The sequence below is a fragment of the Nilaparvata lugens genome, chromosome 2 (assembly GCF_014356525.2).
Source record: "Nilaparvata lugens isolate BPH chromosome 2, ASM1435652v1, whole genome shotgun sequence".
Classification (NCBI taxonomy): domain Eukaryota; kingdom Metazoa; phylum Arthropoda; class Insecta; order Hemiptera; family Delphacidae; genus Nilaparvata; species Nilaparvata lugens.
Window position 1 is genome coordinate 13,267,035 of NC_052505.1, and position 26,222 is coordinate 13,293,256.

The 26,222-nt window shown below is 35.6% G+C and overlaps 1 protein-coding gene across 3 annotated transcripts in view; it reads left to right on the forward strand.

The window, feature by feature from the left end:
• The window catches only part of LOC111054673, a 190,778-nt gene that overhangs the window by 46,631 nt on the left and 117,925 nt on the right, over window positions 1-26,222 (forward strand). For all 3 annotated transcript variants that reach the window (XM_039420578.1, XM_039420577.1, XM_039420576.1), the window contains exon 2: window positions 845-1,231. In XM_039420578.1, coding sequence (XP_039276512.1) covers window positions 1,042-1,231 — 190 coding nt within the window. In that variant the 5' untranslated portion in view covers window positions 845-1,041. The remainder of the gene's footprint in view (window positions 1-844; window positions 1,232-26,222) is intronic.

Below are 26,222 nucleotides of genomic sequence, written 5' to 3' on the forward strand. Positions count from 1 at the left end.
TAGTCCACAGTTCAAATGAGGCTATGTTATCAGTTACTATCTTACTAGATTATCGATTCTCTTTTTCCCCCTGCAACACTATGGTCCCTGCAGGCAATAATAGTATTGTCAACTATATAGTACTATTCATTCATTCATTCATTCATTTATTGTATAAAACACTATAATCATAATACTATAAGGACATTGGAGGAGAATCTAGGCTGAGCCTGTACTATTTCTCTCCAAAAATTTTGATAAAATGTTAATGTTGTCCAAAAGTTAAGGTTATTTGTAATCAAACACTGCTTCGTCACTTGATTTTCGGTCCAGGAATATTTATTTGAAAATTTTGAAGGTTGATGTTATACTCTAAATGAATCACAAAATGTATCACAATAAATTAAAAACGTTATAAATATTGCACTTATTTGAAAAATTTGAATACAAAATCAAAAACCTACTCACAAAAAACTACTATGATGTGAATACATTAAAAATCAATGAATGGAGGTAGTGAACCACAAGAAATTCATGAAATGGGACTGCTTCAGTCATTTAACATTCTATTGTAAAAATTCACCCAAACCTCTTCTATCATGTTCACAATCATTCTCTAGAAGAATAAGCTAAAAAGACACTTAATAGGACTGAAGACCCATTTAAGGTTCGTTTATGTACTAAAACTATAAACTCAACTATACAATATTCAAACAATATCTCAAATTACAAATTAAAATTATGGTGATTTTTTGACAATATCTCAAGTCTCTGAAATTTTACAATTTAACTTGAACTGCACTATACAGTATTACGTTAACATTTTAAAAATTAATTCTAACAATACATTATTTATTTTTTCCAGATGCGAAACTTGAAAGGATGAGACCGGAGATGGACAATCAGAAGATGACTGGATCATATCCAATAAAAAATTCACTTCTTTTGCTTCGTAATATGAAAGAACAGTTCTGTGATTATTCTAATTACTAAATACCATAACCATTTCCATCAGTAATAATAAAGACTTTCAAGCTAGAAATAGGTTACATAAATCTCAATATGGAAGTGAGATTAAAATGCTCTCAGAGGTGGCACTTTCCTAGTAACTTTCATCCAAACATTGTGCCAACTTTATTTGGAAGTATGCTTCCATTAATAGTTATATTCCTCATTGCCAATTCCGATAACATCGATTCAGTAGCAGCATCAGCACAAGTATCATGGACGCCTATCCACTTGGACAGTAGCAGTAAGTAGTTTTCATTGTATCTCACAAATATTAGCTTAATAAATAAATTATTAGAATATTCCATTTCATTTCTCAGCCGTATGATGCTCAAATATTTGATCAATATGTAACAGAATATGGAGCACCATCAATTGAATCAGAAAATTATAACGATGGAGAGAGAATCTCTCCTCAGAATCCATTATTCCTTTTCCAAGATAGACGAAGCTACAGTATTCAAGAAGAACTTTCTACAATAATAATTACAGTATCATCAACTACTATTACTATTGTTATGACTTGTGAACAAACTCATCCTGGATGGTTGGATTATATAGCGGAATGCCAGACAAAAAGGAAACTATTGCTTCAAAGTTCGCGATAGGTACTTCTTAAAGGGATTTCTGCTCTTGTGAAGCTTTGCAGTCAATTTCTCATATTGAGACAAGTATACCTTTCAGTATAAGGAATAATTGAGTATTCTATTAAACACGAGTGAAGTTGATTAGAATAAGACAAGTTGAGAGAGTTGATTGATGCCACACTTCTCACTGGGTTAGTACTACCCTTAGTGCAACATAAGGTAGTACTATCATCATTTTTTTTGTGTAGTTGAGAAGTTGATATTGTGGTAGTTATTCATATTGAATGAAAAAGACTAAGAAATTGTCAAAAACCACAGATTCATTGATACTTAGAAAGACCGGTTTTGGTTATTACACCATTGTCAATTTCTGCTAAACTAAAACTGAATACAAGAGCAGCAGAATTTATACTAGTAGGCGAGTACTGCTATTGGTCAAGGGCATGAACGCCTGCCATTGGCCCAGCTGGACAGTCTCCTCCCACTCAATGGTGTGACAAAATGGCGGCTTCGCCTACTAGTATAAATTCTGCTGCTCTTGTATTTAGTTTTAGTTTAGCAGAGATTGACAATGGTGTAATAACCGAAACCGGTCTTTCTAAGTATCAATAAATCTGTGGTTTTTGACAATTTCTTAGTTTTTTTCATTCAACACTATTATCCTATTGAACGAACGATTTCTAGAATTCGATAACTTTAATAAGACGTCAGATATCCAATAAGCTTATGTAAAGAATATGGAATAGTATATTTCGCACCTAGGGCCGAAAATGAGACTTTTCTGGCTCGAAATCGGTTTTCAAGTCCGAGGCCGTAGGCCGAGGACTAGAAAAGATTGAGAGCCGGAAAAACATTTTTGCCCATGGTGAGAACGTTATTTTTCGCCACACAGAAAAATAAACAATATATATATGAAAATAATTTATTGTCTATTATAAGCACTTCCGAAAGCAAAAGTGGAAGGTCATAGCTCTAGCAAATCTGAGGTAATCTGAATATCAGGAAATTGTCCAAGTATTTTTATTTTTTATTCTGATTTGTCTAAATAACCTAAAAGATTATGTTCAATTATGTAAGAGGTTGAGTTTAAACTTTTTATTCTTCCAAATGACAATAAGATGATATTATTATAAATGTTTCAATTATTGAATGATAAACACAAATAATGAAAAGTTTTTGATCAGCTGTTTTAGCGCACTTGAAATTTGGCCAATCTGAATGTCAATGGAAGTTTAGGTTAGAAGTTCTATCCTACTCTGAAAATCAAATTATTTTAATAGTTTATAATAATATATATCTTATCTGTATTTTATTCATCCAAATAGAATGATAGTATATTATTGCAGAATACTTTATTGAATTCTAGAAGCATAAAATGATTCCGTTTATCCACTATGTTCCGTGATAAACACAGTACTAGGAGGTTTGAGGTTAGATTCTATTATACTCTGAAAATTGAATTTGAATAGTTTATAATATCTCATTTGTATTTCATTCATCCAAATAAAATGATAGTATCTTATTGCAAAATACTTTATTCAATTCTAGAAGCAATAACTTATTCCGTTTCATAAACTATTTTGTAAACACGTTCACATCAAATCAGAATCAGCTGACTTCAAGGTTATTTTACAGCCCTAGGGCCGTAAAAATTTTACCGGCCTGGCCAGAAAACAATCACTTTCGGCCTCCATATGACGCACGTAAACCAGCTCATTACATCCAAGTGGGGCGAAAAAGTTTTTAAATGTTTTACATTGGAAATATCAGTTTAGAATTTGAATAAGTAATTGTGACTTAAGGATATAAAATACTTTCTGTATGAAATAATTAATAGAATGGGATAAAGTGCGGTAATGAGATCTCTGTAGATAATATAATGAGCAATATTCAACGAGATAAGGCAAGAAATGTTAAACTTATACATAAGATTTATGATTGACATTGAAAGTCTTCAAAGATGGAAGTTGTAACTCGTCTTCTGAGGATTTTTCTCTACTATTCCTGCAGAATTAAACCGTTAATCCCCAATATACTACTAGTAGTTCTGTGAATAGTAGACCTCACGCAGTATTCTCATCCACAAGTACCTGATTGAAACTATAGACCTTATGGAAATTCAGCAATAGACTGGCTTCTCCACACATCTGTGTAATCACTTGTCAGCTGATTTATGATGAATAATTCTATAGTCTGATTTTTACTCTAATATTGGCGTATGAAGGAGGCTCCTTTTTCCTTTTATATTATCCTTGAATGCAAAATTTATAAAAAAAACCTTGTATATACGTCGACGCGCAATTAAAAAAGGAACATACCTGTCAAATTTCATGAAAATCTATTACCGCGTTTCGCCGTAAATGCGCAACTTATAAACATTTAAACATTCAAACATTTGAACATTCAAACATTTGAACATTCAAACATTTGAACATTCAAACATTTGAACATTCAAACATTTAAACATTAAGAGAAATTCCAAACGGTTGACTTGAATCTTATACCTCACTTCGCACGGTCAATGATTGAATAACAAGATTTGATGCTCACATTTGCATATGACAGGAATAATGTCCATTTTCTGTGTCAAGCAGAAAAGAGGCCGGTGAAATATTCTACACGAAAACCACCTACTGACATGGTCCCTCTATTAAGCCCTCCGAAAACCCTACTGAATGCTAATTGGCCTCTGTTCTTGCTAACAAAGGCCTAACTTCCATATTACAGGCATATACTGCTTTTGGGCATTTACTAGTTAGCTTACGCTCCTCTATGCAATTTGAAGTGTCCATCAGCTTACAATAAAATTAACCAGTTTTTTGCTGACAAATAATACGCTTTATTCACAACCACTCTGCTATGATATTAAGTGAATGAAACATAACTTACTTTTTAGACTTTTAGGCATATGGATCGAAATTCGGGGAAGGAACAGTCTTGGCCTGATGGTTCTTCCCCAATCATTTTAATGATTTGTGTTTTGTGTATCTTCATTGAATAAATTAATAGATAAATTCCTCATAAATATGAAAAAGTATCTAGTATAATGACTGAGGAAACTCGTTGAGTACGTTTCCATGTATTTAAGATATATATTTTTTTGTGAAACCCCATTTTGTTACTATTAGAGTTTTTGTTAGGAATTATGCAACGTATGTCATCATTATACATCCATTAATATGTATTTGAGTGGAGCTTACCTTCAATAATAGAAGATCAGTATAAGATTGATGCACAGAATTTCAAACAGTAACAATGTGGTGGAAATTTCGAGTAGCCTAACCTCCTAGTCGTGACCCTATTTTTTTCTGACGTTAGTCGTGACACTGGGTCCCAGGGTCGCACTCCTTTCATATTGAATATTTCAATATATTTTAAGATATAATGTTATTCTATGATTCTTATATGTCAAAGGGTTATTGATGAACGCATTGAGCACTTATGTGAAGCAGAAATCGATCTTAATTATAATTATAAAAATAAATTTGTGAAACCTTGAATTTTTAGGGTAGTGAAAAGTAACGTTTGGTTATTATTTTATATAAAGTGAACAAAAAATTATTGTGATGAATACTATGATGACATGCAACACTACTGGAAAGATGGGAAAAAATTGGAAGGTCATAGTTCTCAGGGTAGTTTTTACCCTACCCTCAATTCCATGTTGCACAATCTTTGCAAAACTTATGAAATTATAGTGATGAATACTATTAAAAATCCTAAAACCTACATGAAACACTACTAGAAGAATTAAAAATATATAAGGTCTCATAAAGTTCAATTTTAGGGGAGGTTCAGTATTCCTGGGATCACCTGAAGTTCATTGGTTTCACTATCATCCCACTCAAGGTCAGTATTCTTATCTTGAACTATGAATCTGTATTTAGCATCACTAATGTCATTGAAATAGAGATCTAGAAGTCAATTTGTACATTCTTCGGAATCTCTGTTCAAAATAAACATATTGACTGCTTGGTTCCAATCACTATTGCATAAAAATGTGCATTTAAAAAAAGTTACGTTAGTCGTGACCCTTGAGTCCCTGGGACCCAGAAACGTCATTTTACGAACAAGTGACAGAGCACTAACACTCTACATCGAGTTTAAGTGTCTACTGGCATGAATTAAAATAGGTCACGATAGACAATAAAGCAAACGGAAGCAAAATTATAACTAAAACAAAAATTGCCCGGGTCCCTGGGACCCAGGGTCACGACTAGAAGGCTAAATATCTAATTAGAAAAATACTGAGTTGATGATTCTAGCTATATTTTTGTTGGGCCAATTTACCAGCTGAATCCATTCATTTCATGCATGAGAAAAAGAAAACAGTTCCCATTAATCGTTCGTGAAAGAACATTTTGAAAGCATGGATTTTTGCCGTAAAGTCATAGTGTTCTGAAACTGATTTTGAGAGAGAAAAATCAAAAAGTCTTGTCGTCATTCCAAGTTGATGATCAAAGAGAATACTTTCTTTCGTGCCAACGTTCCAAATATTATATTGCCTTCCCACGCCTTGAAAATGTCCTTTTTCCGAGAACACACTGGAAATACTTCACGACTACAACTTTGAGACCAACTAAGTTTCATTTTGCTGAATTTCATGTATTATCAATTCACGCTAGAGAGTGTGAATCCTTGGAAATTCAACGTCGCAAATTATCATGGAACAGAGAAATCATGATACTCCTTTTTTGTTTACTCAACTCCAGCATGCTGAAGTTTATTTGTGAATAATTTACACTCATACAGAAAGTATAGCGGAGGGTCTTGTGTTTTCTGTATTCTCGGTTCAGGCGGATTGTTCAAAAAGCTTAGATTCCGAGAAGCTTCTCCACAGAAAGTTGACCGCTCGTCCAGATTTCCCCAGAACAGTCCCACTCTGTAGTGTCCTGGAATTTGTTTGGGAAAGTATGGCTATCCGACAACTGTGGTTGAATGAAACGCATACTGTGTGCGTGTTCGTGTATTTGCGTGTATGTGTATGTATTTGCGCACTGTGTTCGTATGTTTGAGTATCTTGTCTTGGTCGATGAAAAACTCTCATCTCGATAGGTTAGCAAAGTACTGACCATATGGCTCGATTCGAAGTTCCTGGAGTTGCCGCAGACTAGTGGTTTTTAGGTGGTTGACAAGATTCGCAAGTGTGGATCATTGGAGATTCAACGACCCTCAAAACTCCTATCATTAACATGACAACAAATTCCAAACAGAGGAATCAAGCTACCTCTTTTAAGAGGTTTTACAAACCATTGGAGAATTGATTCCAATGATGGAAGAAATTCTGTGCCGAGTTGGTAGTATCTACACTATCAACCACTATCAAAGTTGTGATTCAACTTGTCTTTTATCAGTGGGGGATTTCTGACTAATTCAAGTGAGATTAGCTTATCGCACTATGAATAGTGTGTTGAAGCTTATAGGTGAAAAGGTTAGAGGCTTGAAAAGAATATAAATCGAGCAGAAGAAGCCCTCTCTCTCTCTTTCTCATAACTTTGACTGGCAAATCTTGAATATGAACTCAACTATGCATTTCAAAGTACATGATTAGTAATACAGTAATAGAATTTTTAGAATTTGAAATGGTTTAAAATCATTGCCAATCCCTCAATCATCCAGTATTCAAGTGATTGAGCTCTTCTTGTACATATTTTGTTAAGGATGATATCCTTACAGTTGAACCTATTTGGGGTATATTGTCAAGTGAATGAATGACCTTATTGGATGTCTAAAAATGCAAAAAATAGTAGATGAATTCATATTGCTAAATAATCTGAATCAACTAGCTTCTAACTAAAACAGAAGATTTATGACTTTGGAAATCATTCGTCAAAAGAAGTGACTGTTGCCAAATCATAATTGAATTTTTCAATTATTTTGCACTTTTAACGATGGAGTATTTATCCAATTTGAACTTGGAATTGTTGAAATTATTTGTTTGAGACTGAGATTTCTCTGAATTTCTATAGACAGAACTATATACTGTAGGCGGAAACCTAGTAAAGTAATGAAACACTATGAATAAGCGATAGAAAGTGACAGATGTCTCGTTCGTTCTTCATTTCGACCCAATTAACATACTTTGAAAAGAAAAAATGTGAACCTTTTGTTTTGGCGAAACAGAATGTTAATTGGACTGGAAATCTTTTTTGTAAAATGGAAACTCTCATATGGGTTGAGGATTTGAATCATAAATGTAGAGGCTAGAGCTATTTCACAGCTTCAATTTTTCTGCAAAGACAGCAAAATTCAGTCCTAAGCCATTGATTAGCACGATGTGCAGTGGATGATAAATTTTCGATAGAACATGGAGAATTTTGTAAGAGAAATAGTTGCTTTACCTGCCTCACAAGTTATCCCGAGGGAATGAAACCACGTAGCGTAATTCATAACTTGTTCCAGCCCACAGGCTCTTTCTCGAAAGTGGATGTTCAAGCGTGCTGAAGCATGACGAAGCAAGAGAAAACGAGAGATACGAGAGTGTGATCATAAAGAGGTGAAGAAAAAGAGGAATAACAGAAAGTGATTGGGTGCGAAATAAAAAGAGAGGTCGACTGTCATGAATGATTTTTGCAATCTGTTTTATGCTATGTAAAGGTTGAAGGCAAGAGAAAGACGTCGTGGTGGTGGTGTTGCATTGTGAGGGTGAGAAGGAGTGATTGGTAGGATTCAGGAGCATGAAGGATGGAGCTAGGCAGACATTGCACTTTGTTACGTTTTCAAAAGTGGTTACGTGACTGCGAGGTTTACAAAACCTGAAAAAACCGATCCTTTTGTATTGTGAAGAGACGAAAAAGGAATATCATCACGTAGACAGCAGCCCTGAAATATAACAAATTGTAACGATGAGAAATACTCGTAGTAGACGGATAATTTTCTTGACAAACGAAATAGGATCCTTTGTACATTTCACAAGTGATGCCACGTGTATTGTTATAATTTCATTCAAAAGTAAAAAAGAATTCTAAAAACTCTGTACATTTTACAAGTGATGTACTTTGTCGAATGATGCCACGTGTATTGTTATCATTTCATTCAAAAGTGAAATGGGATTCTAAAAAATGTATGGATTACACTGGTTAAAAGTCATAGAGCTAGTTGACAAGTACAAAGTTGACAAAGACCTTTAGTTGGTAAAAATATTCACTAACCTAAAAACAGAGCTTGACAGTGGAAGAAGGAATATTCACCTACTACATATGTGAAAAAGGTAGAAAGGAATATCTGACACTTGCGAAAGCATTTGTTCAATTTAGCATACAGCATGAATAGCGCATGAATACAGAAGCTATAGAGCCTACCTGCGTTACATTTGCCGCATTTGATCCCTGGTAAACACTATGGTGATGTCCACGTTATAATGGTAAAGAAAGATAGTACAACGTTGCCGATTCTCTGCCTTGTCACAGCCTTCCATAGAGGATAGCTGATACCGGTCTGATGTGATAATAACGGTTCTTGTTTAAAATAATCAATTATATCTTATTCATTAAAAAATATTTCTTAATGATCAGAAAATAGATTTTCACCATAATTGAGATTGAATATTCCTTCATCAATTATATTCATACATTGTTGAAAAATTTCTGGCAAAGTTGCCGAGCTGGGAAAGGATAGCGCCATCTGCTTTGTCGAATGATAAATAAGGACAGCAACACCAATGATAATCAAATACTGCCTTCATAACGTGCATCTCACTAATGATATTCCACTATAATTCCTTAGTTAAATTCGCAATTCGTTGAAAAGTTTTAAATACAAAATTGAATGATGGATACTCCGGAGAATGTAAAGCTTTGTTTTTGAAGAATTATTTTACTTGACAAAAAAAATTAAAATTAATTTTCTGACAGTATGATCTGATACAGTTATAGTAGTTGCGATTCGATTTTACTCTGTTCATGAGTTTGAAATAATATTGATAAATTGTTGCATCCCTAGCAGCCTAACTTTTACATTTTACCAATACTGTCTTATTCCATTGAGAGTATGGAAATTGAACTAGCTACATCCTTGGGAGTAATGAAAGAAGCCAACAAGATATAGGCGTGAGCCGGGTTTATGTAATTTGTTACTGAAGTGTGAAAAGTAGGCTTGGTGCCAAAACTTGCTTCAGCTCTCTGATAAATATAGTGTGATCGCTTACAGCTAAGTATATGAAGCTATGCTTCTATTTATCCTCTCGATGCAAACCTCAGGCAGGAACTGGAAGCTGGTCTTGCACTAGAGACCAGCGCTATGTGACAGCACAATTTTTGCGAGCCGCACTATTTTATGACCGAACATATTAGAGAATTGCCGAGGTGGCCTCAGATACGTGATAGTCGTCCCCCCATTTTGCAGCCTAACTCCCGTCCCTGAATAGCAGCGCTGGAAACAGTTTTGGCTCTTTGCCTACAATAAATTTCACCTTTCGTCCAGAGACTTTTCTGCTCTTGGGCCGCCGCCCCTTGGCTCCTCGCTCCAAATGGACCCATCATCGCACTACTTTTCTGCCATATGTAGAGCTGGAGCTCGATTCTTTGTTCCCTTGTCAACAACGAATTCTGCAGCAAGGTGTTCTCCATTTACTTATTCTTACTTCCTTTCTTGCCTGCTATTCATGCGATCCAGCCAGTTGATATGGATTGGAAATCTTTATTTCAGTTTATACTGATATAACAGTACTCATTTCAAAAGAATTTGAATTTGAATATAACGAGAACATAAGTACTCTTCAGTGTGATCAGGGAAACGATGAAAATAAATGAACAAAAAATGTGGTTCTAGTAGGTGGAACCAGAGACAAACGTATTTCCTTTCATATCCGAATATCCTAAAAGTATTCTTTTATTTATGGTTGAACAATCAGTTTGAAAGACTTGAGGTTGATTCACAAGGAGTAGATCAAATATACATGTTATCTGAAACATTAAGAGCATGTTGAATTCGGAAAATTATCAAATACCACGAGAATCAATCAGAAAAGGCTTTTTTGAAAAGAGGGCTTAGGTTAGTAAGGATACGGAAAGAAATAGTACAACTACGATTAACGTAGCTGAAATAGGAAATAATTCTACTGCATTTTTTGCAAGTGATCATTGGATAGTATACAGCTGCGAAGACTAAGCTATAACCGATTTTTATCAACCAATCTCATTGTTATAAAGTGGAAATATAAGTAATCACAGGATGAGGGCCACATGTTGCTGTATGAGATTGCAAAGGTTGCACACTTTAAACTATCATCTTCTGAAATAGTTATTTGTGCAACTAGTGCGCTAAGTGACAGTTTGCTGCACCGAAAGAAACATTTACGCACGAGGTTTAGGCGAGGGCGGGATGGTTTCTTGAGTGCAGCAGAGGAACTTCGCGCACGTTTTTCACATTAAAATTTTCCTACAGCTACCATTGAATATGAGAAGTGGTTGATTATGGGTAAAATGATGACTGAAATCCATCGAATGTTTGTCTGTATAATTTTGTTATTAATGACGACTTTAATAATTTTGAGTAAATCTCAATTTCTACATAATTTTTCAACCAATCAATTTATGAATGAAAAAAATATTCTTAGAAATAATGAATAATTAATCATATTAAAATGTATAATTTAATGAGTGCTCATTTTTGTTTATTTGAAAATCAGAAAAAAATAGATAGAACAAATTCACATTCAAAATACACGCCAACAATGTCAACAGCTGATTGGGATGGCTGCAAGAAAACACGCAAAGTATTAATAAGAGTACGCAAAGTAATACTTTGCGCACTAGAGCAGAAAAGTGATTCTTTGCGTTCTGTAATCAGTGCAGGAATGGTCACTTTTCAAGGTAACTGTAGGAAAAAACTATTACTCAGGAAAAGATATTTCTTAATGATCAGAAAATAGATTTTCACCATAATTGAGATTGAATATTCCTTCATCAATAAATTATATTCATACATTGTTGAAAAATTTCTGGCAAAGTTGCCGAGCTGGGAAAGGATAGCGCCATCTGCTTTGTCGAATGATAAATAAGGACAGCAACACCAATGATAATCAAATACTGCCTTCATAACGTGCATCTCACTAATGATATTCCACTATAATTCCTTAGTTAAATTCGCAATTCGTTGAAAAGTTTTAAATACAAAATTGAATGATGGATACTCCGGAGAATGTAAAGCTTTGTTTTTGAAGAATTATTTTACTTGACAAAAAAAAATTAAAATTAATTTTCTGACAGTTTGATCTGATACAGTGTTATAGCAGTTGCGATTCGATTTTACTCTGTTCATGAGTTTGAAATAATATTGATAAATTGTTGCATCCCTAGCAGCCTAACTTTTACACATTGCCAATACTGTCTTATTCTATCGAGAGTATGGAAATTGAACCAGCTACATCCTTGGGAGTAATGAAAGAAGCCAACAAGATATAGGCGTGAGCCGGGTTTATGTAATTTGTTACTGAAGTGTGAAAAGTAGGCTTGGTGCCAAAACTTGCTTCAGCTCTCTAATAAATATAGTGTGATCGCTTACAGCTAAGTATATGAAGCTATGCTTCTATTTATCCTCTCGATGCAAACCTCAGGCAGGAACTGGAAGCTGGTCTTGCACTAGAGACCAGCGCTATGTGACAGCACAATTTTTGCGAGCCGCACTATTTTATGACCGAACATATTAGAGAATTGCCGAGGTGGCCTCAGATACGTGATAGTCGTCCCACTTTGCAGCCTAACTCCCGTCCCTGAATAGCAGCGCTGGAAACAGTTTTGGCTCTTTGCCTACAATAAATTTCACCTTTCGTCCAGAGACTTTTCTGCTCTTGGGCCGCCGCCCCTTGGCTCCTCGCTCCAAATGGACCCATCATCGCACTACTTTTCTGCCATATGTAGAGCTGGAGCTCGATTCTTTGTTCCCTTGTCAACAACGAATTTTGCAGCAAGGTGTTCTCCATTTACTCATTCTTACTTCCTTTCTTGCCTACTATTCATGCGATCCAGCCAGTTGATATGGATTGGAAATCTTTATTTCAGTTTATACTGATATAACAGTACTCATTTCAAAAGAATTTGAATTTGAATATAACGAGAACATAAGTACTCTTCAGTGTGATCAGGGAAACGATGAAAATAAATGAACAAAAAATGTTTTTCTAGTAGGTGGAACCAGAGACAAACGTATTTCCTTTCATATCCGAATATCCTAAAAGTATTCTTTTATTTATGATTGAACAATCAGTTTGAAAGACTTGAGGTTGATTCACAAGGAGTAGATCAAATATACATGTTATCTGAAACATTATGGCCCGGTTGCACAAGAGCATGTTGAATTAGGAAAATTATCAAATACCACGAGAATCAATCAGAAAAGGCTTTTTTGAAAAGAGGGCTTAGGTTAGTAAGGATACGGAAAGAAATAGTACAACTACGATTAACGTAGCTGAAATAGGAAATAATTCTACTGCATTTTTTGCAAGTGATCATTGGATAGTATACAGCTGCGAAGACTAAGCTATAACCGATTTTTATCAACCAATCTCATTGTTATAAAGTGGAAATATAAGTAATCACAGGATGAGGGCCACATGTTGCTGTATGAGATTGCAAAGGTTGCACACTTTAAACTATCATCTTCTGAAATAGTTATTTGTGCAACTAGTGCGCTAAGTGACAGTTTGCTGCACCGAAAGAAACGTTTACGTACGAGGTTTAGGCGAGGGCGGGATGGTTTCTTGAGTGCAGCAGAGGAACTTTGCGCACGTTTTTCACATTAAAATTTTCCTACAGCTACCATTGAATATGAGAAGTGGTTGATTATGGGTAAAATGATGACTGAAATCCATCGAATGTTTGTCTGTATAATTTTGTTATTAATGACGACTTTAAAAATTTTGAGTAAATCTCAATTTCTACATAATTTTTCAACCAATCAATTTATGAATGAAAAAAATATTCTTAGAAATAATGAATAATTAATCATATTGAAATGTATAATTTAATGAGTGCTCATTTTTGTTTATTTGAAAATCAGAAAAAATAGATAGAACACACATTCAAAATACACGCCAACAATGTCAACAGCTGATTGGGATGGCTGCAAGAAAACACGCAAAGTATTAAGAGTACGCAAAGTAATACTTTGCGCACTAGAGCAGAAAAGTGATTCTTTGCGTTCTGTAATCAGTGCAGGAATGGTCACTTTTCAAGGTAACTGTAGGAAAAAACTTTTTTCAACAAGAGATAATGAAATTGATAAGACTATTACTCAGGAAAAGATAACGAAATTGATAGAAAGAGAGAATAAAGAGTAGATTTTATAGAGTTATTCAAGAGATTTCAAGAGTTGTTTTCAAGAGTTCACTCTCATACATGATATATTGAGCCGGGCTCCAGCAAAGGAAAATTCATGAGTCTCGATAAAGACTTATGATAGTAACCCGATACATTGGAAATACATGAAAAATAACAGAGAATAACTTTAGAAGAGAATCTCAAAGTAAAGAAACTTTGGATAATCTTCTTGCACAATAAGCTTGAGAATAAGCTTGTAACGTTCAAAATCCGAATGGATAAATAAAAATTCCTATTTGAAGAAATTTATAGGTCTAAGTGAAATAATAGGCTAATATCGCCAAAGATGATAATGTTAAAGATTAGATAATATCAGGCATCATGGCTAAATTGTACAACAGCCGAATAGAAATGAAAATAATTTTTGCTACCTTATAATATTATATAGAATATTGAAAATTTGAGGTTAGGCGTAAAACATCTACTGATCGGCGACCTAATGATCGACCGAGTCGCATAACGTAGAATCTGACCAAACACCTTGGCAGAAACTTATTGTAACAAAACAGTATACAACTTGAGGAACTAAACGTTCCATGTGGCTAATTATTTTAATATAAGAAACAACCTATAATCTGTAAAAAATTACTTTGCATGTAAAAAACATATTAAAAAACCCAAACAAAAATAATTAAATGTATTAAGGAAGTAGGAGGTTCCTAGGCGCATGAATACTATAATAATTTGCATGCACCAATCAAATGGTAGCGATTGATAGGTGGCAATAATGAGCCGATTCAAATATATTTGTATATATTTCTACAAATGATAAGAATTTATGAGTTATTGTTGTACAGTTTATGTTCTGGATACGGCCCGAAGGCAAATAAATTATTAAAGATGTAACATAAGTAATAATTTAATAGTTTGGTACGTTCTATTTGAGCCATGAATGGCGGAGGAACAGATTATTTAAATTTTATGTAAATTTGGAAATCGGAAATGAAAATTGTGAATTAGAAAAGAGAACTTCGACACTTGCCTGCCAACGACCACCATGAGATGTCACCAAAAATTATAGAGCGCAATATCTTACTATAACTTTAATAACTTAAAGTTAAATCGAATTTATAAATTTTTCTCATAAGACTTTGTGATGCTAATGTAAAGCAAAAGTCATTTTAAATAATTTTTAACCCCTTGGAAGAGACGACTTCGGCTACAAATAATCCAGGACCACCAGGAGTTTGGATCACCATCAGCAGCTCATCGAAAATTCCAGCACGTGAGTGAATAATACTTGAAATAGTGATAGGGCGCCCTCAGTGCTTCGAAATGAAATAAGAATCAAAGCTAGCTCGTCGAAAGGGTTTTATAAATTAAGAATTTGGTAAAAATACTTGCGCAAGTTTAAAGATAGTATAAAAGGTATTTTATTAGATAGTAACGAGTCAATTCATATGCCCAAGGATACATCAATCAAAGAATACTAAGTTCTAGGCTGTTAATACAATATTTATATGATCATTAATTTCTACAATATAATTTGCGATAATATAATGTAGCTCTGATTCACTAGATGAATTGATCTATCTATTCCGTCAGGTGCCGAATCTCGCATCCTGAGATAAAAAATATTTATTATAAAGAAATCCATTGGAAACCATAGAATTTAATATAATATATTTGGATTATTAGTTTGTCAATTTATCATGCTGATTTAAGAAATTTATATTCGAAATAGAATCATCCAAGTCGACAAGTATCAGCAAGTTGATATCGAAGCTACATGCAAATAAATGCATATGATCATGAAATGAAAGCACATGGTAGCGTTTCGTGCTATAGAACTTAAAAAATAATATTAACCTGTGATATTTTATTGATTTCGTTTCTTGTTATATTATATATTTCTGTCGCTCTACATATTTTTGTTTTGACTTATTTTTGAGATATTTGTTAATATATGTATCAAATTTTTTATGGTGTACGATTCATTCTATTCCTCAATACTATAGGATATAAGTTTTATATATATATATATATATATATATATATTTTATAAATTATCAGTATTATTGTGAAAGCTCATGTCTGGGCCTATGAAGATTTTTAGTAAGATTATATCCTAGTAAAACCACTATCAGATTTTATAATTATTGAAATAACTAGCTGTACCCTGCCACGCTTCGCAGTGGCACATTGTGATTGAATGTTTATTTTTTTTTTCTGTGGCCCCCACTATATATAAAATATGTGTTGGGAAACCTTTTTGAGATTTATAGGCCTACCAAAAAATTAATACCACCAAAAAATATATTATATTTTTATCGAATAAAATAAATTTTATATATTTATACTCAATTTAATGAAAAATCTCACTATATCAGAAATAAAGACAATTAAATTCCCTACAAAACGGGTGGTCAACGAAAATTTTCCGACCAGTGGTTCCGGAGATAGAGCTTTTTAAAGACAAAAACAGTTTTTGATAAGCGCTCTCACTCGGTAACTTTCCAAGTGGTACCGACGCGAGGATCTTTGATGCTGAGCCTCTGATGCAACGGGAATGAAACTGACCGGCTGAGCATTAAACGCTGGTCACGTTGAGTGATCATCTCGCATTGCGTATTGAAACTACTGTACATAAATCCTTTCCAACAATCAACTTATATCAATTATTTAATAGACTAATATATTATTATAATCTATCCCTTCATTTTGTTTATATGATCAAATAACCAGCTGACTACTAAAATATTAGCCTACTTTGTATTTTAGCATGCAACACAGCCCAGATCGTATTATCAACAACACCGTTGTCAAATGCCGGTATGTTAGTAGAAAAGAGATAAGAATTTTTTTTTTATTTCTCGTTGTTTTATGATAGAAGGAAACATAGCATGAATATGAAATAGAAATAAGATAGACTATTGAAACTATAAGATAAGCCGATCAGCTTATGAACTAAGGTTTGGAGGATTATGAAACATTGACAATTGAGAAATTATGAATACACAAATGCAAGAATAAAAGCCTCAATAATTATTATTCATTACAAGATTGATTTACATCGATAAGATTATACTCACACTATCGACTGAATCGCCAATTGATTGTAGCACGGTACCGGTATCGATCCATTCACTGATTGAAATTACTACAATATTAACACAAGTAACACGATTATTTGCACTGAAACACGAATTTATTATCGAAAAAAAGCATCGGTATGCTTTCTTTGTTCTGAATTGCGAAAGTAATTGAAATCCAATAATTGTACCAGAAAACATACGGTAATCAAGAGTGTAGTTTACCGGTACTCTATATCTCACGAACCTGTTGAAGCTGTGTTTTGAAACATGCGCGCTATCTAGCGGTCAGATTTTGCACTTTGATTGCAGCAGCGCTCAGCTCAAATCTGGCCAAAAATGGCCAAAGTTTCACCCCCTCCCCCCGGGCCACCCTGCGAGCCCGGTCAATTTTTTTTTTTAATCGACTTATTTTCGCGAGCTGACCCCGAATGTGAAGTCAAAAATCGGAAAAATCCATAAACAAAAAAGTTAAAAATTTTCGGGCGAGCGTAGCGCCCCTGAAAATTGTAAAAAGTAGATAAAAACCATCCTTGATGCGGATTTTATATCATTTTAAAATTTCAACTCAATCGGTCCAGTACTTTTGGAGTTTTTGCATTACACACAAACCAACATAACATTTTTATATATATAGATTCTCATGCTCTACCGATTGATGCCAAGCAGGAGGCTAATCGTTATTTAACTATAAAAAGTAACGTGACAAGCTATAATTAGGTTACTCTCATTTAAAACCCTCAACAATCTATGGACATGGAGATGCATATCATGAATAAACTATCAAGAACCAATAGAATGATTGTTTTCGAAAAGATCGTAGAAGCTTTCACCTTAACCAGAGCGATTAGAGCAGAAGTGATCATTTGTCTCTTGTAAGGGGAAAACAGAGCAATTGCTAGTCTGCGTGGAGGCGGTGATATGTCTTCATTAGTTTTGGCTTCAGTTCAGCTTGGAGGAAAAGAATGGAGTGGGCTACAATGAACAGTAATGGACAGGGTCAGAATTTCTCAGTAGTTTACGATCGATTGCGATCTTATAAATCTAAAACTTACTACTTCACTGAAGTATCGATCACTTCTTACAAATTTCCCACCGCCTAGAACTTGATCACCTAGAAGCACGGTCGAATCGAAATGATACCCTGAGACTTACAACACCAATCATTATGGTTCTGGTGTATAACTGAGTAAGTACTTATGGTGAAATTGGTGTAAGCGTCAGAGATAAAGTGAACACAGTCATGTTTAAACGATCAGAATCATTTCAACATAAGCAATTTACCGTCATCATGGATTTTTTAGCCATTAGTTACAGTATTTTCTTATCCCATTGTTTTTCCATGTTGAGAACATTTTTCTATCTATTCCGTATATATTTCGTAACATGTAACTATTTAATAAACTCTTATTGCTGTTTTGGCTGTTTGAACCGCCATCTTAAAATGTTTGTATGAACTGCTAGTTGGGAAGGTGCTTGTCTAGGCCAATGGCAGACTTCGATCTTGATAGATTAGGGCATCCACTAATGACGGTGCTCGGCCGTAAAAATGAATACTGCTGCTGCTCGTTTCTTTAGTTCTCGTTTATCAGAGAAAATAATGGTGCAAGAACCGAAACCGGTATCTCACTTTCCAATGAATCTGTGGTTGAACAGTATTATAATCATAGTCTTTTTATTCAATATTCAATTTCTTTATTCCAATATAAAACACTGTACAAAATAAAATAAAAATTCAATATTCAATTTCTTTATTCCAATATAGAACACTGTACAAAATAAAATAAAATAGAATAATTATGGAATAATTATTTCCCCGCATGGACTGCTGATCCGTGCGCGGGGAAAGAGTACCTAATCTATACAGGTAACATTAGTGTAAAAACTACAATCAATAACTTAAGCTTGGATAAGAAATAAAATATCATAATAAATCAAGTTCAGTCTGTAAAAAATATGTTAAATAGTCAGACTGTATCAACGACGATTTACACAGCACAAGTACCCGACTCAGAATACTTCGTCTTCTGGTGAGCTATCTGAACTAACGATTTACAACATCAAATAGAAAGTAGAATCTAAAAGCAAAAGATAAATAATAATTATTATAATAAATAAAAGAAACTCAGATGAGGCATGGAGGGCTTGAAACACAAAATCACAATCCAGTGAGGTTTGTGGTTGAATATGTGCCAATTGCTTTGTGTCACCTATATGGCGATTCCAGCAGCGCCGCGGTGGCTGCCCGTCCGATTGAGCGGAGCCAAAAACCTACTCTCTTTTTGTAGGCGGCAGCACCAAGTTCTTCTGCATCTATGATTGTTTGTGGGAGGTTTCGATGAATAGTGGAATAGTAGTTCTGTGAACTTTCGGCTCTGAACCAATGAGCACAGTGAGGGTCTAAATTATATCATATCTTCATGTTCTACGAAACCTTCAACAAAGAAAATTGGAAGAGTTATCAAGAGATGAGTTGGAGCAGTCTTATAATTTCAAACCCCTCGAAACAATACTTCTACATTCATGATAATAATGGTAATGATAACAATTCTTATGAATTCAACATCATTTTCCAAGCAATCCCCATACATTCATGATGATAATGATGACATCTCTCATAAATTCAACATAATTTTCCATCACCATCATAACATATCTTCTCATCTCATTCAAAATTACACTCATTCAGAAATGAATGTATTCACTTTGAAATGCGCTGTGATGGAACAATCACAGATTGTCATCGGGCTGTTTGATCTGGAGACAATGCAACTTGCAACACTGCCACGCTTTGGAACTGGCGCCAAATCTGTAGAGTAACAACACATCATACGGATGATTGGTAGTTGGTAGCAGCAAGACCACACAACCACTGTGCTAACATTGGCCGTAATCGCAACCGGATACATGCATCTGTCCACACACGCACATGCATGCGTCTACACATGCACATGCATCAACTCAATGCAGTCCGCATGCTGTTTGTTGGTTTATTTGCTGTGCACTAATTCACTGATCACACGCGTCTCTCATGTCCCACATAGAATTCGATATTCTATTTCAATCTGAATTGAGTTTCCTCTACTGAAATACGGTTGAAAAATACTACTTCAGTTGAGGTACTGATTTCATTGTAATTACCCTTCCAATAAGGTATGATAAAATATTTTGGCTGTTCGTTATATTCCTTCATAGCTAACAGATGATTTGGCAATGGTACGAAGCAAGAAAAGGATAAAAAGGATCTGCTTTGTCTAATGACAGGAAAGTATAGCCAACCAATGTTGATAAAATTTTGACTCAATTACTTGAATTTCACTATAGAACACCATTATTCAATGGATAAAGCAGTTTAAACATTAAAAACATAATCAAACCCCTTTCATCCCGTTATACTATATAATGTTCGGCTATTACAGTATAATAGCTTGTTTTTTTATATAATATCAATGATGAATTAGGTCTTCCTCAGGAATGAGGAAATTATATGATGTAATGCAGAAGTATCTATACAGCAATAGAATCTTGAGAGAAATGTTATTCATATAGTTTTCTGTCTTCAACTTAATCTTCCTTGTTAACTCTCTTAACCTCTTTCAATCCTCATCTTCTCCCACTCCTTTTCAAGTACTTCATTTGAAACACATAAAATTCCTACTTAATCCCATTTGATTATCCAATCCATTGTAAGAATTTATATTAGAGGTACTTAAAATGTATGGATTCAGGGCCACTTTATTTTTATTTATGGAATAGCATTATAGTATAAATTTTTGGAATTAATATAAAATACTAGATTTAGAACCTTCCGATGTGGAACATCGGAACTAGTAGTTCAAATTTGTGTTTTCAATCTATTATTCTATATTAATTTCAAAAAAGGGGTACTTCAATGCTTTTTTATAAATAGAGGCACTTATGAAACCTATCTAGGTTTGACTGGAGAATCAGGTATTTGTAAAGTGCTATTCCTGACATAGATGATCGAACAAATGAATAATTGCAATGATGAAGTAGGAAAAATACAGAAATTTGTAAGATACTAGAAACTGGGATCAATTTGTGACAGTGTACGATTGAAGATCAGCCAAACTTCGAAGTGAGATAGAGTCTGTAGAAATAGATTGCAAAGTTTGAAATTTGAGTCGGTCGATGCGTTTTCGATTGGCTGATTGTCTGTTGGGCTGACAGACTGATTTTCGGGGTCGGCTGCAGAAATGGATGCTCAGCAACAGATGTTCCGGGTCACGACAATGACTCCACCTTTTCCAACCGAGAGCTCACAACGAATGAAGAGCATGCCACCAAGGGGAAAATGTGTTTCCTAAGGAAATTGTTTTTCTTCACTGGAACGTTTCGATTCTTCTGAGAAAACAAGAAGGAAAATATATTGAGGAAGAGTTGCCATTGTTTTCTGGCTGCCCCAGCACCAACTACCGACCGACATCGCTGCTATTTCAGATTCGTCTGTCTTTTGCGCTTCGCCGATTCTCATATTTCATGAATTTTATCGTTCTCCCTCATATGCACACTCGCTCCCCACATTCTCATATCATAGCGTGTGATTCATCTTGCAGACAAATTTCTTGCAATTCACGGAATTGGTGTCATCACATCATCATTGAAACAATAAGGGCGAAATGTGATACACATTCATTTCCTCTCTATTTCCAGCTCCTTTCAACAGCTTTATACAGCGTTTCCCTTCCCATGGCATTCTCACATATTAGGTTAAAGGAAACTTATGAGTGTGAAACAAGAGAAATAGGAGTGAGAGCAATTCTCATTTGTTATCATGGAATTGATAATTTTCGTGATCACGAGAGTACAGAAACTAAGAGTCAATTCGAAAAAAAATGTTTATGATACAATTTCAAATTCAATAAGGGAAAGAGAATTTTCCCATCATTTTTGTAAGCCTGACTGTGCAATTCATGTAGAGTACATGAGTTTGAAGCGTGAATCATGATCACTGGTTACTTACAGGCATTCCAAACTTGTCAATTATTTGAAATCCTTGACCATGGATTGACCTCCAGGTCACATTTGCAAATGATAGATGTTCCATGTAATGTAGTATTGTACCGAAGTGAGAAAAGCTGATTTGGAAAAGCCGATACTAAAAATGCATCTCACTAATTTTTGGCAATATACTATCTCTATCGCTCCATCATAAATAGAATTACAATAATGGAACTGTGCAATTTGATGTTCAATTCGTTCATTTAGTACTTAACTCTATTAGAATGACCTATTCCACCCTCTAGGTTTACTAATAATTGCGAAGTATTGCTACAACGCGGACTAGCTACAGCCGGGTATGGGTCGGGGTCGGTGACCGTATTGACTGGTGGAGATACCGGACCTACACTTCTCCCTCTATCCTGATTCTTTACCCTCTGCTTCTTTCGCGAGATTTTTACTTTCAGGGGAAGAGTGTTTACCCGTGGCGTTACTGGCCGATTCGGCCCTCGGCCTTTGGAATACAGGGTGGGTTTTAAGGGAGATTAAGATAACCCTATACAAGGAGACGGATCTGACTATCAGATCCCTACCAATAATTCTATTTATAAAGGTAGTACGCAATCTGAACCAACTGCGAATTGACGGCGAGCAAGCTGTACCTGCAAGCCGGGATGTAGGTTTAATGGGGTTAAGGTGAGAGCTATAGAGAATAGGGTGCAGGGTATGAGGTATACGGTATAAGGTATAGGGAACAGAGAATCAATAATAAGATTATTATTCTCTACAGCAAATAAATGTCTGCTCAATAATCCGCAATCTGAGAATTGCGCTCTAGCTCTCAGCAAGCTGGACCTGCTAGCTAAATACAGTATATCAATTTCAATTAAGTGGCAATTAAAATTTAGAGGATAAGGTTTCAGGTGTAGGATTTCTGAATCGCGAGCCTGCAGCTGCGAAAGGATTTTCAGCAATTCTGGAACTGCTAAACAGGATTTCCGCACTAGTCTGATGACTGCGCGCCGGTTATTAAGGGCCAGTCTGTAACTGCCCTTAAGGGTATGGGAATCACTCTCAATCGTCCGAAACGCTTTTAAATTAATAGTCAGTATGTCGACTATTATGAGAGGATAGAAAAGATTTTTCACAGACACAGTCTGTAGAATAATATCGGGAAGACAACAGTCTGTCGTTGTCAGGGTAGGAAAGGATTTTTCCAGGTTTTTCCACAAGGAAAATATCGAGTCAGAGACTCCTAATTCAGGAAAAGATTTCAATATACTTTTCCAAGTAATTGCCAGTCTAAGGACTACCACAAGATCGATCTCTATTTGCAACTGAGATCACGGGAAAATTCGTGAATTTTCCACAGGTAAAGCCAGCAAATAATATTTGCTATTAAAGAAGACAGGTTTCTAAGAATTTTAGAAAGGATTCGCGGGTCTGAAAACCCGCGACTAGGACGATCTCGAATCTGAAACTGAGATCAGGAAGGATTTTAACACAGGAAGAATTAAGAGAAGGAAGAGAAAGGATGCCGCAGTCTAGAAACTTCGGCGAGGAAGTCCTCAAGCTGTACCTGAGAGCTAGAAGGATTTTAGAATAGGGAAAGTGAAGAGAAAGAAAGAGAATGGACGTCGCAGTCTAGAAACTTCGACAAGGACGAACTCAAGCTGCACCTGAGTTCTCTAGGAAAAGGATTGGACTTTTCCTACTTGGAATTACAGCAAGTCAGAAACTGCTAAGCGAATTTAAAATACAGGGCCACTCTATAGTATGAAAACTAAGCAAGGAAAATTTACCATAAATGATAATAATCTCTCTACAAGGATAAAAATTAATCGAGAAAACTTTTCTCAAAAGGAACAGGGATTTTCCCACAAGAATAAAAATTAATTGAGAAAAACTATTCTTAAAAAGGACAGGGATTTCCCTACAAGAATAAAAATTCAATGGAGAAAAATTACTCTTTAAACTAAAGGCCACCTTACTACAGAGAAGGAAAAATATACGGACTACCAGTCCTGACATACAATTACCTGAAATGACGTGGATACTGATACGGAGAATAGCGAACCGATTCCCACTTCCCGTATTATAATTAAAAACGTCGTGAAGCGACAGAGTCGAGACTTATAAATTAAGTACTCAAAAATAATCCGCTTTAAGAGCCTAGCTAAATTTCCCCACTCAACTATTTGTAGCACAAACTTGAGATCCCTTACAGGTTTCAAAACCAAGGATAACTCGTTCACCCCCAGTGATACGAATTTAGGAAAAATAACCAACAAGAAAGAAAATCCCCCAGGAAGTTCTATCTTCAAATACAGTCGGCAATTCGACATACAATATTCCATTCAATAAAATACAGAATAGAATATTAACCCTCTAGTACACCACTATTAGGAGCGCCGCTCGGAACGCAGCCGTACACGAACCCGTTCACCGAACAACTGCTTCTCTCAGGTCTTCTTGGAGCTGCACCGGGTCGCTGAAAATTAGGAGGCGGGGGAAAAGAGCTTCCTGACCAATGAGAGTCTGAAAAGACGATCACGCCACTGGTCATGTGACGGGGTTTGACTCAGCTGCTCCTGATGCTAAGGGTGCAGCAAATGATGACAATACTGCTGATTCATATAGTAGATTAGGCCGGTAACAATATTTCTATTCCAGAAATTTCATGAAGAGCGATACCGACTCAACTCGGTAGCCGAGTGGTAAACAAGATCTGGAAATATCTGGTTAGATGAATCCGCTGCTGATGATTTAAAGGGTTGACGGCGATGGTGATAATGCATACACTACTACGAATCTAACAAAATATATCAGGCAGTCGATCCTATTCCTATTCTAAATAAAATAAATTCGCTAAATTACGCTGGACGACGGCTCTCTATCCGTCACAAAAATTCACTTTGTGACACCCCACTCCTACTAAGGAGGGGGGGGGGTTGGCGATGAGAAGAAAATACAGCATCCGAGGTACCGGTTGACTCCTCGAAGCTGAAAAGAAGAATAATTAGTGCAGTAGGTCAGGCTTCCCAAGCCACAAGATAAGCATGACCTAACGCTGAAAAAGAAACAACCTGTTGCTCCAACTATAACAGCAATTAGCAATAGACTTCATCGCTTGTTATCTCCCGATAACCCGATAACGACAGCCCCTGGCTGAAAGCAGCTGTATAATAATCTGAAAGAAAAGGAAAAGTAAAACGGTGCAGCACCTGTGAAGAATGAAAAGAAAAAGGAGAAAAAGATGAAAGATGAAAGAGAACCATTCACCCCTCATATGGAACATATTACAGATCTACCTAATCAATACAGTACTGTTTCTACACTCGAGCGCCTTGAAACGCCCATTCGGCAACCCATCAGCAATACTACCTATCTCTTTCGCTCTTCTCCGTCGGCCCCTATACCGTTGAAAACTGTAATACGATAAATTATTATCAAAGTCATTCACCCCTGATCTCTTTACCACAGATCGGGTTTTCAACTCTTCTTTCCTACTAAATTCGCTACCGCTACGGCGATTTTCAAATGAATGAGTTACACTACAACGTGAGTCAGCTCTATTCAACACGCCCCCCTCTCTATGAGGAAAACGTGACAGTACATCCCGTACCACAACCTTACCCTGCCTATTCTCAATATTTAAAGCATTCCCCTGCTTCTCTATATTTCTAGGACAAGTATAAAGTTCAATAGATTCAACTCTTCGATGGAGTTTTACTTTTTTCCCGCTTACAGGAGCTTGTTCAGAGATAGGTGAAAACTTTTCAAGTTTTCTTACAGGGGGTTTTTCTACCTTCTCCATCCCGGAGACAACTGATAATTTTCCCTCATCATCCCTACTCCTTAAGCGAATACCATGAGGCTGTAACTCTATTACAGCTCTCATATCACGGAGATTTTTCAACCCTAAAACCATTCGTGAACTTATATTAGGTGTGATAGATACCTTCCAATTATAATTTTTCCCACAAACGATAACCGGTAATATGGGCTCCCCCTCTACTCCAAGACGGTTAGCTACTTCAGAAGAGATAAATGTTTTATCTGTCGTCGTATCAATTGAAGCATTGAGATCCATTCCACCTACTCCCACATGGACATAAATCCCATCTCCATCACTCTCACTCTCCCGTCTCTCGCTAGCTACTGTAGCAACTTTCGAGATACAAGACTTAGACATCCCTTCACGCTTTAAGCTACCTGTTACTCCATTATCTACTATACTAGGTTCCCACTCTACAATTCTATCACGCATTTGAATATTCATATTATGATGCTTCATAAATGACATACCCAATGACACATCGTGGGAAAGCCCCTCT